The sequence below is a fragment of the Pteropus medius genome, unplaced genomic scaffold, assembly GCF_902729225.1.
Source record: "Pteropus medius unplaced genomic scaffold, Ma_sr-lr_union100, whole genome shotgun sequence".
NCBI lineage: Eukaryota > Metazoa > Chordata > Mammalia > Chiroptera > Pteropodidae > Pteropus > Pteropus medius.
Genome location: NW_024342475.1, coordinates 3,031,544 through 3,049,818, shown reverse-complemented (window position 1 = coordinate 3,049,818; position 18,275 = coordinate 3,031,544). Strand labels below are relative to the sequence as shown.

Below are 18,275 nucleotides of genomic sequence, written 5' to 3'. Positions count from 1 at the left end.
GTGTGTGTGATCCGTTCTAGTAGGTTGCAGTTATATCTTACTGTGGATTTAATTTACTTTACCTGAAGACCAATGATGTTTAGCATCTTTTCAGGAGCTTATTTTCCATCTGTACATCTTCTCTGGTGAAGAGTCATTTCAAATCTTTTGCCCATTTTTTTTCAGTTGGGCCGTTCATTTCCTTATTGGTTTCTGGGAGTTCTTTCTATATTCTGGATAAAAGTAATCTATTGGATATATGTTTTGTAAATATTTCTTTCAGTCTATAGCCTGCTGTTTAACAATATTTTTGAAGATTAAACTTTTTAGTCTTTTTTTTTCTTTTATGGTTTATGATTTTTGTATCTTATCTAAGAAAACTTTGCCAATCCAAGTCACAAAGATTCTTCCCTATATTTTCCTCTAGAAATATTATAGTTTTAGCTTTCGTATTTAGGTCTATGATCCATTTGACTAAATGTCTGTAATGGAGAGAGGTAGGGTCAGGGTTGTTTCTATGCATATGGATGTTATTTTCTTTATGTTGACACTAGTTCTAGAATCTGTGTCAGATAATTTTGGAGAGCGGGAATTCCAAGAGCCCATATAATTCTGCCTCATGTAGGCGGAACTCATTTGGAATAGTATCTGGGAAAGTGCTAGTGTTTTGGTACGTATTAAGTAATAAGCTATGGGCAAAATGTGGCAGATTTAACATCAGTTCTGTCTGTTTTGCATGGAATAGGCAGTTGCCCGTTATTTACTGATATTTAATATATATGAAATATACTGTCAAATACTACCTTCACATTATATTAGCTTGGAATGTGATATTACTTCATCCTACCAGAGTGATGAAAAAATTGTTCACAAATGCTAATGATCATCCCTAAGAACAGTGACTAATTCGAAATTTTAGATGGAGGAATTGTCTTCCTGGATCCTACAAAGTAGCCCTTCCTGCGTTTGGGGCCGTTTTACATATTTTCAAATGTGTTTGAACAGCCTACAGGATAAGCTGGGAATTAGGCTGGAATCCCCTGAGAGTCACCAAGAGCTGCAGCATCGGAAAGCCGGGAAGGCCTGGAACACGTCCACAACAGCCAAGGAAGGGAGGGGTCACCCGGGAGACTTTAGAGGATATGTGGTGTCTGGTGGGGCGCCCAGAGCCCATAAAAGGCGAGACAGGAAGAGTAAACTTAGGAAGAAGGGATTTCCTACTATTCAGATGCTGACCAGTAAATCATGAGAGCTTACTCTTATTCTACCAGGAAAATACTGTACTATAGATTAATTCTTATTCTACCAGGAAAATACTGTACTGTAGATTAAAAATCCTGATGTCCAGTAAAGCAGGTTTTATCCTTAGAAACATCTCTCTTCTCTGACAAACAAAGCTTTTTTTACTCCCTTACCCAAGGTGGATTTTAAGGTTAATAAACTATGAATGGAAACAGGCACCACAACCTTGGGGTTGTATGAATGTGAAATTTCTTGGGGCTCTGATTAATCGTCAGTCTTCTACCTTTATTTTGCAGTCTGAAGTTGCAGGTGTTCTACATGTGCACATATTCGATTATATTTTGCCCCTTTTCTTGGAAGTGAAAATTCCAAATTCATGAAAGCTTAGTAAGTGTCTCAGGACTTTACGTGCATTCACTCTATCGTCGTGGTATTTAAGCAATGTGTATTCAAGTCTGGACCCATTCTATCCACTTTTCAGACTTTGGCTTCCAAAACTGACCCTGAGCATCCCACACATACTCCAAGAGTGATTTCAAAAGAAGAGAGTCATTGTGCAACCTTCCATCCTGACAGTGATCAAAGTTCATTCTGTATTGTTACAGAGATCTTGGTTTTATTGAAGCATAAGACCAAGAAAGGTTAATTAGAAATAGTATTCTACAAAGTTAAAAATTAGATTTTCCTCTGCCAAACTCAGGAAGCCTGACCTTTCTTCTGAGATCCGACTTCATGCTTAAGAAATTTTTCTTATTAAAAGAAACTTGTCTTCCCAAAAAAAGTCAGGAAGGGAAGGAAGGTGGGGTCATGCAGTGATTCTCAGGCTTCACTGTGCTAAGAATCCTCCTGAGGATCATGTTCAATGCAGGTCAGGAGGTCTGGACCGGGTCTGAGACTCTGCATTTCTCACAAGCTCCCATATGGCTGATTCAGCTCACAGATCTCACTCTGAGCAGCAAGAGTATAACAAAAACTGGAAGGCTTCAGACACAGTCCCGCTCCGAAGACCTAACTGCGTAACAGTCAGTTCTTCCTACCGAACCTTCGCAAGCACCCTACCCCATTGTCTCTCCTCTCGCAAGTGGGGGAGATGCCTACTTTATGCATTTATCATAGAGGTAAAATGAGACAAACCATTTTTTAATACCTGTAACATCGCTTCATCCCAGAAGATATGCAATTAAATGATACTTTTCATTTTCCTATTTCCTGAGAAGTAATTACCTATACAAATCAAATTCTCTGGCAAGGATGAGGTCTGTCGGCGTTTAATAAATATTTTGTGGAAATATTTTTATCAAGTGTATTGCAGGAATTTTAGAAGCTTCAGAAATTTAGGAGTTTTTGAAGTTTATGCAAAGATATTTAAAGTAAAGTCTTACTCTTTCTGGGGTAATTTTTATTTTTAACATCACTTATTATAAAAGGAAAGGAAGAGATGGAAATAACTTTTCCCATTGGGACTTTTCAGCTGAGGATGGAAGTCGGTAATGATGATGATTAACAAGAGGAAAATCCTTTTTATTTACCTGGTTGTTCCAGCTGCTCTTAACAAACACACTAGATGTCCACGTGGGCAAGATATCTTAGGGAAAATCTCAGTCCTTGATGACCAAAACATACATGTGAAAGTCCTTGGACTGTGACGTAAATGTTCATTTAGTCCCAGCCACCCAGGGTTTCCACCGTGGCAGGAATGAGGGGTCAGTCCCAGAGGACAAGGCTATGATTCTTATTATCTCCAGACTCTTCCTGTCCCTTCCCCCATGGCAGAAACTGGACGGAATTTCGTAAAATGTCCCATATGTCAGAAGCTCAACATGAGCTTTTTAGAATGACACCAACTTAACTAGGATAGCTATAATTTCTTTTCATAGAAAATAGCAGTTGTTAGCAGGGATGTGGAGAAATCTGGAACCCTTATACACTGTCAGCAGGAATATAGAATGGTGCAGCCAGTGTGGAAAACCGTATGGTGGTTCCTCAAAAAGTTAACCATAGAATTACCACAGGATCCAGCAATCCCACCCTATGTTTACACCCAAAAGAATTGAAAACAGGTGCTCAAACAGATACTTGTGCATGCATGTTCACAGCACTATTCACAACGAATTGTGATTTATCCGTTCGATGGAATATCAGTTGGCCATAAAAGTGAATGAAGTACTAATACATGCTGTAATATGGATGAACCTCAAAAAAATTATGTTAAGCGAAAGAAGCCAGACACAAAAAGTCATATATCTTGCATATGACTTCATTTATATGAAATATCAAGAATGAATAAATCTGTAGAAACCAGAAACAGATTGGTGTTTTCCAGAGACTGGGGGTGAGGAGGCATGGTAGTGGTTGATCAACGGGTATGAGCTTCCCTTTTGGGGTGATGAAATGTTTTAGAACTAGATAGAGATGATGGATAGAGGACATTGTGAAGAAGCCGCTTCAAAATGGTGAGTTTTATAGTTTGGGAATTTCACCTCAATAAAAAGAAAATACTGACAACGTGCTCCAGTAAATGAAAGACTGGAGTTTTATGCCTAAAGTTAGACTTTCCATCCAAGAAATAAAAGTTACAAAGAAGTTTGCTGACAATGGAAGGGAAATGAGTACGTGATGTCTTTAGTCACTTTCCCCATCGACAAGAATTGAGAAAAGGTTAATGAGTGCAAGACAAGAATGTGGCTTTTCATCATTAAGACACAAGTATTTCCTTTTGGTTAGTAGTAGATGTTCCCCTAGGTTGGTTCTATACAGTAATTCCCTCGGCTCGAGATGTAGTCTATAGATAGGAAAAATGGCAGTCGTAATGAAGAACATTTTATCCCCCAATGGCTGCTTCCTATAAACACTGGCAAGTCTCACCATAATTAAGGAAACTTGAAGGCTTCGGGGCATCGCATATAATCACAAGAAGACTATATTCTGACAGAGCCACAAAAAAACAAAAATGAGCACAACTGGGAAAGATCCATAAAAGTCAGAATCAGAGCATGTTTTGTCCCCAAGCTTACAACAGATGTAGCATATTAAGACCCCTGACTAGAATTAGACACGAGCGAGCCTGGGATATCATGCATCCAAGGTCAGAGCTCTCTGTCTGTGACCACAAATTCTTCATAACTAAGAAGAAACAGTGGCGATAGCCCCACTTTTATCATATTCTTCAAAGATTTTAAATACATGGCTTCACTGTGACGTAAGATGCTTGCAGTCAGGCTACCCTAGGTGAGTATCTGCTGATTTCTGCATTGACTAGACTCTCTGGAACATGTAGAGGGTAGAACCATTCTAAAACTCTGATCTGGCCCAGAGAAGGCCTGAGGGGACTTCCCAAAACTCCCCTTTGTCTGAGGAGACAAGGGTCCTGAGCTTTGGGATAGCTCTCATCTACCATGTCTTACACCCCGAAAAAATGTCTTAACTGCTTCCCCCACACCTGGGACCAATATCTAAAGGACTGGGCAGCATAGGAATCATAATGAAATTCAGAGGCAAGATCTCCCCACATCCCTCTACGCCAAAGCATCTCTGACAACACTGCAGCTTGGGCTGCGTTTTAAAATTGTTCGCTTCACCTCAATTGTGTGGAATGTTGCAAATAGATTATAAAATTCTGTAAAGACAAACAAACTTGTTAGCTGTACAGTTTATATAGGAAATGTCGCTTACAGGCAATACAAAAGAAGACTAGAAATAATCGCTCAGTACCCCTCAATCTAAAGGCAAGATAGGAATTTGAAATGCAAAAACAAATAGGGCTTGACAGATAAAGGTTCTGTATGATGAATAAACAGCAGATTCATTCTTTTAAAGAGGAATAAAGACAGGGGTTGTTGTTTTTTTATTTAGGCTAAACTGGGAGGTTCATTAAAACATAACTATAATACATAAATTCCATTAGGGAGAGAGATAGAACCCCTTTTTAATCTTTTTTGATTTTTATTGCGATAAAACATACATAACAAAATTTACCGTATTAACCATTTTTATACAGTTCAGTAGCATTTAAGTACATTCACATTCTTGAGCAAATATCACCACCTTCCATCACCAGATCTTTTTCATCTTCCCAAACAGAAACTCTGTACCCACTAAACAATAACTCCCCATTTCCTCTCACCCAGCCTCTGGCAACCCCCATTCTGCTTTCTGTCTCTGTGAATTTGACTATTCTAGGAACCTCACATAAATGGATTCATACAGTATTTGTCCTTTTACGACTGGCTTATTTCACTTAGCATAGTGTCCTCAAGATTCATATTGTAGTAAGTGTCATAATTTCCTTCCTTTTCAAGGTGAACAATATTCCATTGTATGGATCGCCCACATTTTGTTTATCCATTCATCTGTCGATGAATGCTTTGCTTCCACCTTTTGGCCATTGTAAAAAAAAATGTCGCAGAGAATCTCAGTGTAGAAATATCTGTTTAAGCCTCTTCTTTCAATTCTTGTGAATATTATCCAAGAGGTGGAATTGCTGGATCATATGGTAATTATATTTTTAATTTTTAAGGAACCATTGTACTGTTTTCCACAGTGGCTATATAATTTTACATTCTCACCGACACTGTATAGGGATTCCCAATTCTCATATCATCAGCAACACATAATTTTCTTTCTTTTCTTTTTTTTTTTTTTATGACAGCCATCCTGATGGCTATGAAAACATTTTTATATTTTTCAGAAAACTTTTGGTTTTTTCTGTATGTGTACGTGCACAGCCACGCCAGTGTGTTTGCAGTGTGTGTATGAACAAAAAGAGAGGTTATCTAATCACTTAAACATCTGGGGATCTTTTTCGTACCCGAATGCAATATACATTTCTGTATCTATTGTATGTGTTATACTGAGGTAGAGATAAAAGTCTTAGAAATCTGTTTGGAACTTTTTTTTTTTAATGCTGAAAGGAATTTTTTTTTTAAAGCCAAGTAAGTTGATTATTTACCAGGCCAATATTATCATTTCACAATAACATCACTTTAGTAATTTAGGATAATTTTTTCTTACATTTAATTTTTTTTCTTTAAACTCTATGACTTCTTTCTCTGCCGGACATCACTTTGTGGACATCAAGGCAGAATATGGTAACTTATATATAGTGTTCTCTGAAGATTATTTCATTTGAGAATGAAAAGTGTAGTTTCGAAGCAGTGTGATTAAAATGTTCATTCATTGCTGTTAATTATGAGAAATGAATGTATGTTTTTTCCGCAGGGTCAGCCAGGGCCAGTGGGCCCCCAGGGATACACCGGGCCCCCAGGTTTACAAGGATTCCCAGGACTGCAGGGCCGCAAAGGGGACAAGGGTGAAAGGGGTGCTCCCGGGATCACAGGATCAAAAGGAGATGTGGTACGGAAAACTTGATATTTCCTCTAATTTTATGAAGAGCGGCCGGTGTCTTGGCTTTCATTAAGTTTATTTGCCTTCTTTATAGGGAGCAAGAGGCGTTTCTGGATTCCCTGGTGCCGACGGAATTCCCGTAAGTTTTTTGTAAGATTAGAATTTTAAAATACTGTGTGCATGTGAAGCAATACATTTATGACTTACAGAAACATCTTGAACTAAGTCTTCTTTTTTGTTTATAACATAAAATTTGTGGAGTTACATGTGCGTATTTTTTCTCATGGAATCCAGTCAAATTGTTTCCTTTGTAAACGTTCTTCTAGACTCGGCTTCAGAATTGAGGCTACTTTGCTGAAACTGGACATTGTTTTGTAATAAAAAGCTAGAGTGCTGCTCACATATGCTCAATAAGGAGCCAGTCTTGAAATTTTGTTTGTACTATAGAACAACCTGAATATAGAGTAGCGCAGCCAAGAACATGGATGTAATGAAGTCCTGCTGAACATTTGTGCAGCTTCTCAAATTCTTTGTAGTAACCACACATAAACCAGAAGAAAAGGCATGGTTTGTCCATGAGAAAAATCTCAAAATGCAATAAAATGTGTTTTTCTAACCTAGTTTACTTTACTTCTTGTGGCATAGAAAAAATAAACAAAGCAACTTGACTCACAGCCTTCTACACAGGGATCCGTGAGCAGATTTCCCAGGGCCAGCTTCCTGCAGATCCCAGCCTCGGGGATAAATATGTTTATCGCACATTCAGACCCGCCCCGCTGTCCACTGCTAAAGTTTAAGGACATCTGCTTCACAATCCTCACACATTGACAAATATGTCTGCACCCTTGCCCTACATACCCATGTTCTCTATCACTGTGCTTGCATACATGCACGCACATCCACTTGCACACATGCATGCACATGCACACTTGTGCATGTGTACACGTGCATACGTGTGTATACATGTACACATGCACATACTTGCACGTGCACGCACGCACGCGCGCGCGCACACACACACACACACACACACACACACACACACACAGAACCTTCATCCCCCAGGCTGTACAGTAGGACTGCTCCCCTGCAGGACACCAGAGGAAGAGGGTGAATAAAGAGTCGTCATAGAGAATTTATGCTTTTTCTTCAGATCTTTAGCTCCACATTCAAGAAGACTTTTGCAATAGAAAAAGAAGCAATCAGAGCTAAGGAAAGGAAGCCACAATTACCAAGACATAAGACCTGCGTGGCTGGTGATCCTGTCACTGAGATACGGTGCTCAGACAGAAACACCAGTTACAAAACACACAGATATGAACAAATAAGGAAACAACATTCACATTAGTCAGAATTTTGAGAAATTGGCAAAGTTAAAAAAGCTGCAGATTTCAAAGTTTAAACAAAGTATTTTTCTACCAACTGCCTCAAACTAAATCATTCATTTTTAAACTTTCTTGAACTCCTTAGACTGTTCATTAGTTTTTGTCTTCTGGAGTTGAAATTCGAGTTTAAATGGAGGGACATTATGGAAAAACATTGTAACTAATCTATCTTATTTTAATTCATTTTTTCATTTCATACACATTTAATATTAGAAGCAAATACTTCACAAGTTAAGAAGGAAGTAATCATCATATGGGGGGAGTGATCATAGTGAGCAGGTAACTGATCATTTTCTACAGAATCTTGGTGCTGCTAAAAGTAGTCTCTTTAACTACAGAACTAAATGTCACCTGTCATAGCTAAGCAATTAATGAATGTAGGATTTGAAGGATCTGGGTAATTTTAGCCATTTAGAAGTTATATATAAAAAGTGATGTGCAGTAAAATCTTAAGTTTTTATCATACAGAAATGTTTTTAATCAGTTGAACAATAAGAGATGGACATTGAGCTCAATATAATCAAACTTTTTCTTTGAAGCACAATTTCAAACGAAGATTAGATTGATATGCAATTTCAAATGACTCGTATCAATTCTAAGCAAGTCAGAAAAACCAATAGCAAACAAATAATTCAAGAGAAGAATAAGGTACATTTTAAGAGAAAACATCCCAGAATACTACAGATCCTGAGCTGAACACCTACAGAGCTTGTTTTTTCAGGCTGAATTTGAAGGATCACCTTTCAGAGACCCCCCAAAAAAGGCCTTTACTTTGAACGCCATCAGACAGCTGGGGAGAGCTTGCGCTCCATGATTTCCAGGCACAATCAGGATTCCTCTGAGCCCCTGGAGGGTTGACTAAAATAGACTAAAAAGTCTATTAGATCTCTTATCTGATGGCACCAGTTAAAGAAATGGCTTTGAACATCTCAAGCAAAGAGATGTGCAAACAAAAGAAAAATTTTACTTTTCTCATTGTATTTTTTAATATCATTTAGGATATAGGCACTCTATGTAGGACTCGTTCATTTATCTTGAAATTTTCCAAATTTCTCAAAGTAAATCTAAAAGATATCCTAATGGCCTGAAAAATCACTCTGGGATATATGTTATCTATCATCTAGAAAATCAGAAATTTTAAAGGAATTATATAATAAGAAAGCATATGCCTAAACATCCATTGTATAAAGAAATAGCAAAAGAGTCTATGGTCTCGTAATACATAAATTGTAGATTGTTAACCCAGCCCTCAGATGTCTCCCAGAACCAAATGAAAGCAGTTGAGTCGCCCACAGACTTCACCTGACCCTCTCTAGTTATTCAAAAAACGTTTGATCATGTTGCCTTCCCTCTCTCACCAGACATCTCAGAATACCTGACTTACTTTCAGTTCATGTTTAAAATCTTAAAAGGAGTGTTCCCAAAGAAAGTAAAATGAGGAAATCAGTTCTTTTACCTATGGCTAAGCCACTGATGAATTCCCACTGCAGGTGTGAATCTCTTGTTTAGGATGTGGGTCTGTCCCACTCGCCATCAAAAGTCAGTTGGGCACAACAGATAAAGGCGTCCTTGTCGTCCCTGACAGGGAGATAGTTGTTTCTATAATTTTTTTTTTAGAAGTTTTAAATCTACCCTTACCTGTTCCTGCCAAAACAGTCTTCCCAGTCATCCAATGAAGCAAGGTGAAGGTTTGCTTCTCACCAAAACCCGCAAGAAACAGAACTTCATCTTGAAAGCCTTTCTCCTGCTTAGAGCTATAGCCATGTGCCTTTGTCTAATGAATCTTTTGTTCATTCATTCATTCATTTTGAGCTATCTTTTCCCTTGGATTCATGCCAGGAACATCTCTTATGAGAAGATTTAAAACCATTTTATCAAACAGTTATATGAAAAAACACCTGTGGGCCAGATGACTCACTTACTTTTCTTTTTCCCAGGGACATCCTGGGCAAGGTGGACCCAGAGGACCACCTGGCTATGATGGCTGCAACGGGACCAGGGGAGACGTAGGCCAGCAGGGACCCTCTGGCCCTGGGGGCTTCCCCGGATCTCCCGTGAGTATCATCAGTACAGCACATGCTGTTCGCATGGTTAGCACTAGAACCTGGATGGCTAGCACTTGTTGGCAGAAATGTATGAAAGGCACTATATCCTGGGCTGTCATTCGTGGGGCCCAGAAGACCCTACAGAGGACCTTTTTAAGAAATTGTCTTTGAGGAAGGGTGCGTTGCCTTCTGACTACTCAGCAGTAGGGCAGCAGGTATATGCTAAGGCTGCCTTTTATACCCTGAGGAAAAATTGCTCTAGTCTCCTCAGTATCAGGGCAAAGCACACCTCCCTGTTTATGTTTTCTTACAGGCTTGATTTTCCTGGATTCATATAACTTCATTTTCCACATTCATTCTTTCAACGTTAGATAGAAAATAATTGATTTGGTTTATATTGTTCACTACTACATTCTCCCAAGTGTTACTTCATTTTCTCCCACGCTCCAATTCACGTAACAGTGAATAATAATATAATAGTAAAACTGAAATTAAAACGCTTAAAGCGTCACAAAATTCTCTATAATCGCCATCTTTATTAGATTCTAAAATCCTTTGTGACGTGGAAGAACTATGATATTCTTCAGCATATATAATATAGAAGTTTATTTTTTTTAATGGAAGAACTTTCATATATTAATCTATTTCAGGGCCTCATTTAGTTTTCAGGGTCTTTGCAAAGAATCATGAAATATTTTTCAATAGTATATTTTACCCTCTTAACACCAAAATGTTGCAGATTCAGAGTTATACTAACATTTTATTTGGCAAAACTTTTTATTTAAAACAATATTTTTAAGGTGGGGAAGAACAGTCATAAACACCCCTCACCTTGTTTCCCCCTGAAGCTAACCTTCCAATTCTCGCTTCATTGGCTCATTATTTTTTAATGTGGTTCAACTTTTCAACAAGCTACATCATTTTCTAGTCTATTCTAATAAAATAACTTTTATTATCAATAAATATATTCATTATTTTAAAATACTGATTTTATATGTAAATATTAATAATGACATTTATACATGTACATATGGATACACATATCATGTATATTTGACACAATTCCAGTTTTAAAGAATGACCCAGTATCTCTCCCACAAATGGTGCTTCCAAATACATGTGTTAATATTTTCAGTACACTAATGCCAAAGAAAACACAAAATAATATTACAAAGAAAAATAACCTGTTGGTATACTAAAGGATGAGGTTACTAAGTATTTATTTGGGTTTTTGAAAGGAATTTAAATTCTATAAAGTATTTCCATTTTTACTTTGAAGAACGATGCTAGTAGGTAAATGTGAAAGTAAGTCTCATTTTTGTGGTTGAACGTAGTGATTGGTGTTCACAACCACCTAAAATAAGCTATAAGAGCAACGAGACATTGCCCATAAAAGTCAATGTTTAGTCATTCAAATTACTAAAGATGCATTGAACGTCAATAGACTTTTTTGTATTTTCTCCTTCTACCATATATGTGCTACTTTAGGGGCCCCAAGGACCCAAAGGGCAGAAAGGCGAACCTTATGCTCTGTCTAGTGAGGACCGCGACAGATACAGGGTAAGTTTCTTAGAGACGGGAGACCTGATTAAGCAATCCAGTATAAATTCCTAACTAGTAAAATTAATTTCCAAGGAAACTGTGAGTTGTGAGAATGAATGGAGTGAAGGAATGCATAGAATGATGGAATAATCCAAAATTATGATTTAAAAATCATTTTATTTCCTTTCAGAATGTTTTCAATCTTATATGTAACTATGGGTGCATCCCTTTGCCATATTTGTAATACCCCAGATATTAGGTAATTAACATTACCAAGTTCTGTCAGGGCCGATATAACTTATATATGTGTTTCCAGTGTTACAATAAAATGTAATTAAAGCTAAAGATACTTAAAAACTAGAACTCTTAAAATTATTTCTTCTCAATTAGGGTGAACCTGGAGAGCCTGGAATAGGCGGGTTCCAGGTAAGTTTAATTTTTATTAGAAAATATTTCAAGCAACACTTTAAGAATTCAGGACTTCGAATACCAGTCTACCTCTCTTAATAGCCTTTTGTTGGTGCCTGTCCTTAGGGGCCTCCCGGCCGCCCTGGGCCTATGGGACCGATGGGTCCAGTTGGAATTCCAGGAAGACCAGTAAGTACCACGTGCATGTGCTCACCCTTGGATCATTGCCAAGGCATCCTCTAGAGATGCAGCTTTTCCAACTATTGATACAGACGAAAGCTTCACAATACAACTATGACGTTTGTGGTCACTACAGAAAATGTCAAAACAAAACAGGTCATCCCCTGCATACATTTTGCTGCTATTAAGATAGAAGAATGAGAACTCAAAGTTTGTGGTCACCAGAGCACTGCCAATCAAATTTAAAATTGGTGTTGATTGGGTGCTATTCCAGTCACGTATAAGTTCTCTCTACACCATACCTAACCAACTGACAAAGAGCGTGTCATCCCCAAGCAAAGAAGGCTGAGGTCCAACAGGGGATAAGAAGGAAATGGGTTCTGCCTAGGCATGGCCATTATAGCAGGTGCATCACACCAGAGCATGGCCATCATAGCAGGTGTACCACACCGGGGCATGGCTGTCATAGCAGATGTACCATGTCTGGGCATGGCCATTATTGCAAATGAAATATTGGACATCAATTAGTAAGATGGCCCTAGTGCCCCACTTGAATGGCAGTCTACAGGTTCATGCCCCCTGCAAATCCAATGATAGAGTGAGGTGCCAAATACTTGGATGAAGGAGGGCTTGTTGCAAGGAGGGGACAGGAGGAGAAAGGAGAGTCGCTAGTGCCTGTGCAGCCCTCAGGCCACTTCTACCACTACTCAAGGAACCCAAGAGATAAACTGGCTACTTCGAGAAGGTTTCTGACTCTCCTTTTCCACATTTTTTAGTATGAGATAAATAGACAAATTACAAAAGGACAAATTTTAGCTATGGGTGAGAGAGACCTACTCACAGAAAACCATTACTGAAGACTGAGGGACACTACCAAGGGGGGCTGTGGTATCAGTTTCTGGACAGATGATGAGAAACAATGGAGATGTATGTTTGGGAAGATCCATTTGTACTAATAGTTGGCAGTGGGAACACTCACAAATTTCCTTCAGACTGTTGATCATAATAATTGATTTTTTTTCTACAAAGTAACTTTCATTGGTACTCTAACTGTGAAAAATAACTGTGAAAGTTATTTTTGCGAATAGCCCTCTGCTGTGAAAGATGTGGCCAAATGAAATGATACAGGAATTATATGATAAGAAGTTCTTCGCTCTCCTATTGCATACGGTTGCTGGCTCACAGCACACATATCACATGGTTTGGGGGTTTTATACTTTAAATATACAGTTCATAGAAATATAAAACAAAATTGCCCCTGCCGGGCCCTTAGCTGACCTGACAACTTCAAGTTCTTCATATGGGCCATTAAAATCACCCACAATCCTCCACCTGTCCACTTATATTTAAACACTAATTGTTCTTTTTATGCACTTTTAAAACTTCATTGCAAGTGTAGTGTTGATGCTGAAAGCTTTGCAGATAGACACACGATGATATTTGTGGATGGACTCTCAACCCTGCAGTATTGGCCTGTAGATTAATTCTGCCTGTGAACATTTGCTGACCCACCAGCAAACAGTGCTAGATAATGCCCCATGGGGAACCCCAGAGGGAGTCAGGAGAAACGGTCTCTGCAGTGACAGGTCCTGGGACCTTGCAAAGGGAGCAGAGCAAGCACAAATAGGACATGGGTGAATTCAAAAGTCTAAACTCAGAGAAGCAAACCCGAAACAGCTGTGCATGTACAGCCAGCAAATTCTGAGAACTGAGCCTGACCCCAGTCCTGTACCCTCCAGCTGTTCCTCCCTGCTGAGACTAATGTATCAGAAACTTCTATACATACTACATGGTGTTCTAAATATACAGTGAATGGCTTTCCCAGAGCTTTCTAGCAGATGTTATCTGGGTCTGGGGATAAAGAAAACAATTTATACATTTCTTTGTATTTGTGCAGGGACCGCCTGGACCCCCTGGACCAAAAGGACAGCCAGTAAGTTGGTTGTTGGGGGGAGGGAAGGGAGAAGAGGGAGAAACTTATATATTTGAATATATCTTTCTGGGCCATGGAAATACTCATTTGACAACTATATATCATTTATTTCACGGGTGAGTATCATTTTGTAGGTTTTTAAGACTTGATGTTATAAATTCCAAAGATAAATCCAGTGGTACATCTGGAGTAGCTGACACGTTAAATAAGTGGATGTGTTGAATGATTTGTTGTTTGCAAATCACATAACATTCCTATTGTGTGAAGATCTAAGTAATGAATGATTAGAAACATAGATTTAGGGACAGCTCATATATCTGTATGTGTTAATTTATAAGAATGGACAAACTATAGCTATGTTTCCATAGAGTAGCCATTAGCATTCTTACCTGGATATAACTAGGTTCTACAAGAGTGAGATATCAGCCTCTAGGGATATATATAGCCAGTGATTTTCAACTCAGGCTAGAGCCCAAAGCTTTACTGTTTCTATCAGAGGAAGATTATTAAGTCATTTAGAGTACAACAAAGTAGGTGGCTTGTTAGAACTTGGAGACAGAACTAAGGTTCAGTATGAGGGAAGTATTTGATCAAAATTCAACATGAGACAGAAATACTGAGCTCTGTTACCAACATTTAAGGACCATTCTGTGGCCTGCACATGGCCAAGGACATCTCCCAGCCTGCACGTTCCCATGCCTGCCTCCACAAAAATCCCATCTCTGACCTCCTGGGGACCTCAGCTGCCACCACCCCCAGGTCCCCAGCTCCCATCACCTCTGACACGGCTTCCGGTTGGGGCTGGAGCTTGTTAAGGCTGCTGCCCCCACCCCTGGGATCCCCACTGTCTGGCAGCCCCAAGCAGGGTGGGAACAGCCCAGAGCCAAGAGAAGCGGATGTAGGATGGGGCGGCCAAGCTCTAAGGTCGCCTCAGATCCTCACTTGGCTGCAACACAAACAGCCCTCATCCCCAACCAGGTCACTTCCTGGTGACTTGGACAACCAGCTCATGAGGCAGAGAGACCACGGGGGCCCAAGCAAATCGCATTCTAATCTAGCCTGGCTGTGTTTCTGCGCTTTGATTTCAACTCCCAGCCAGGTGGTGAAGAAGCGAAAATAGCAAAAATTAGTTAAAGGTTTTGCTTTTATTTTCAGAAAATCTCTGAGCATTGGAGAGAGCGGACAGTTTACTTCAGAGAGAAAGATCAGATATGGCCCGCGTGATCTTTTGTCGAGATGGGAATACAGAGAACTTGGGAAAGAAGCAGAGTTGTTTTGAGGTCAAAGGAAAGAGTATTATTTCTATAACACGCATGGATTTGTAGTACAGGCATACTTCATTTTATTGTGCTTCAAAGATATTGTGTTTTTTACAAAATGAAGGTTTCTGGCAACCCTGCATCAAATAAGTCTATCAGCATCATTTTTCCAACAGACTCAGATGATGGGTAGCACTTATTTAGCAATATAGTATTTTTAATTAGGTATGTATATTGTTATTTTAGACATAATGCTATTGCACACTTAAAGACTATACTCTAGTATAGTCTTATATGCACTGGGAAACCAAAAGATTTATGTGACTCACTTTATTGCAGTATTTGCTTTATTGTGGTGGACTGGAACCAAAACCACAATATCTTCGAGGTATACCTGCATAGCTTTTCATATGTGCCTGTTTTAGACACCAGAATCAAGTCGATTCTCCCATACATGGCAACCCCACTCATGAAACTATTAAATACTTTCCAAGTCGCTGATCTAGCTTTGCCTCTTAGGCAAAAAGGAAGATTAAGAGGTTGAATAAAATCTGAAAAAGCACCATCCCCTAAAATCATTAAAGGGTAGGAAATATTTATGTTAAATTAGGATTATCTTATCAAAATGAGAAATAGCTGAGGCAGAAGAAGGAATGAATCATGATCTCCAAAAAAGGAAACCAAGAAGAAAAACTGGCTGCTTTCTAAATCTAAAGGGGCCAGTTGACCCAAGGAAACACTCGGGGTCACTAACCTGCAGAGACGATATATGAGCAATTAAGAGTCAGAAAGACCTGGGATCAAATCAAAGACTGCCACTTATTAGCCTTGGTCAAGGGATATGTCGGTTTCACCACCCATGATGTCCAAACTCATCATGTGATACAGAGGATTAAAGAGAGAGTGAAGCATTTAGCACAGGCCCTGAACTGCAATAGTGCTGACAGCAAGTATAGAATCAATAAGACAGTCAAGTTTCTGTTCATCAAGTTGTTTGAACAAAGGAATATATTTTAAAAGGCAAACAGTAAAATATTCCTTAGAGTGACAAAATAATTACTGTTAGTCCACTGTTTTTGAGGTTTTGCTTAGAGTATAAAATAAAAAAATTTCTTAAGAGCATATTTGTATTTAAAAATGGCATGATTACTGACTTTTAAAAACTTACAAAAACTCATTGATTTTTCAGGGCAACCGAGGACTTGGTTTTTATGGAGAAAAGGGTGAAAAGGTAAAGAAAACTTAATAGATTAAAACGGAAGCATGCACTGTTTAGTAATTAGGAAATAAATAATTTTAATGACTATGTTTTATGCTGTTCTTTTGAGGTGGTCTGCAAACAGACCATTCGTTTAGGAGATAATCATTGTAAAGCGCCAACTTACTCCAGTGATAGTTATGGAGCAATAAGACAATACAAACCAACCATCTAGGTTAGCCCTAGACCTCTGACGTAGACATAACTTCAGCTGTCTTCTAACATGGAGAATCCAGAGGTGATTAAGGAGACGGAACCCAGAGCCACAGACTAACGTGAAGCCAGCTCAGGGACGAGGTGATAAGGCCAGCTCTTTTTGGGCTCAAAGGCAGGACCACGTGGACTTTTATAATTCCCCACAGTGCCAAGATTCAAAGACCATGTGGCCTTTGAGAAGATCATTTGAGATTATGTGTATGAAAAGCTCAAGGTGGCATTCACACTCAAGGAGCAAAACCTCACCAACATACAACTCCATGGCATTCACCCCAAAACCTACATATCCACTGAAAAATAGATTTGTTTCTTTAGCTTTGTTGTTTGAGCATTTTTGTTTTTTCTTACATTTTACTTTTTGATTGAATAGCACACCAAACTTGCACTACTCAGGTGTGAAAAGGACTTTGCCCTTCACATTAATACCATAGAAGGAATTACAAATGAAAAACATTGAAAGATCTAAATATATAAAAGTTTGAATTCCTATACAATAAAATACAACAAAATAATAAAATAACAAAAAAAAGAAAAATCTGGGAAGAAATAATTCGGTGGAGGAGAGAATAGTCACATTAGATAGAATGGAAATGAAGTTAATGTCTGTCTGTAATCTACAAAAAGTTTATTTAAATTGTTAATTAAAAAAAGAAGAAGAAGAACCTCAGGCCCCAGTAGATAGAGGGGACATGAACAGTTTAAGTATTTTTTAGGTATATTAGTAGATGCTCAGAGTACTCTAGAATACCACTTTCTGCAGCTAATACATCATCTCAATTTGTTCCGGTTTATATTATATGATATCTGGACTCAAAATAGTATTATATAGTTTATACATGGAAATAGCAAAAGAAAAGACAATAATTTTCTTTATGTCAGTTAGTACCTGGGAGGTCAAGCCAGTATATATGTTAGGATAGTTGCCCAATAATGTTGCAGATCTATATGTTTCACCATCTGTGCACCACATTAAAGAAAGTGTTTCTTGCTAATGATAAAAATGCAAATTAAAACAACTTTGAGATATTATATTTATTAAAGATGCTACTTTTTATCCCAGACAAGAAAAAGCTAAAGGAGTTCTCCACCACCAAAACAGTATTACAAGAAATGTTAAAAGGATTTCTTTAAGAAGAAGAAGGGGAAAAAATCATAAATATGAATAATAATATGGCAATAATTACATACCCATCAATAATCACTTTAAATGTAAATGGATTAAATGCTCCTATCAAAAGACATAAGGTGGCTGAATATATAAGAAAACAAGGCCCATACACAGGCCATCTATAAGAAACCCACTTCAGATCAAAAGATTCACACACAGACTAAAAGTAAAGGGTTAAAAAAGATATTTTATGCAAATGGAAATGAAAAAGCTGAGGTAGCAATACTTACATCAGACAAAATAGACTTTAAAACAAAAGCTATAATGAGACAAAGAGAGACATTTCATGATGATAGAGGGATCAGTCCAGCAAGAGG

The 18,275-nt window shown here is 38.3% G+C and overlaps 1 protein-coding gene across 1 annotated transcript in view; it reads left to right on the top strand.

The window, feature by feature from the left end:
• The window catches only part of COL4A2 (collagen type IV alpha 2 chain), a 183,410-nt gene that overhangs the window by 102,856 nt on the left and 62,279 nt on the right, over window positions 1-18,275 (top strand). The window contains exons 5-12 of the mRNA XM_039866280.1: window positions 6,439-6,573; window positions 6,659-6,703; window positions 9,887-10,003; window positions 11,483-11,554; window positions 11,927-11,962; window positions 12,071-12,133; window positions 14,022-14,057; window positions 16,506-16,547. Of these exons, the coding sequence (XP_039722214.1) occupies window positions 6,439-6,573; window positions 6,659-6,703; window positions 9,887-10,003; window positions 11,483-11,554; window positions 11,927-11,962; window positions 12,071-12,133; window positions 14,022-14,057; window positions 16,506-16,547 (546 nt within the window). The remainder of the gene's footprint in view (window positions 1-6,438; window positions 6,574-6,658; window positions 6,704-9,886; window positions 10,004-11,482; window positions 11,555-11,926; window positions 11,963-12,070; window positions 12,134-14,021; window positions 14,058-16,505; window positions 16,548-18,275) is intronic.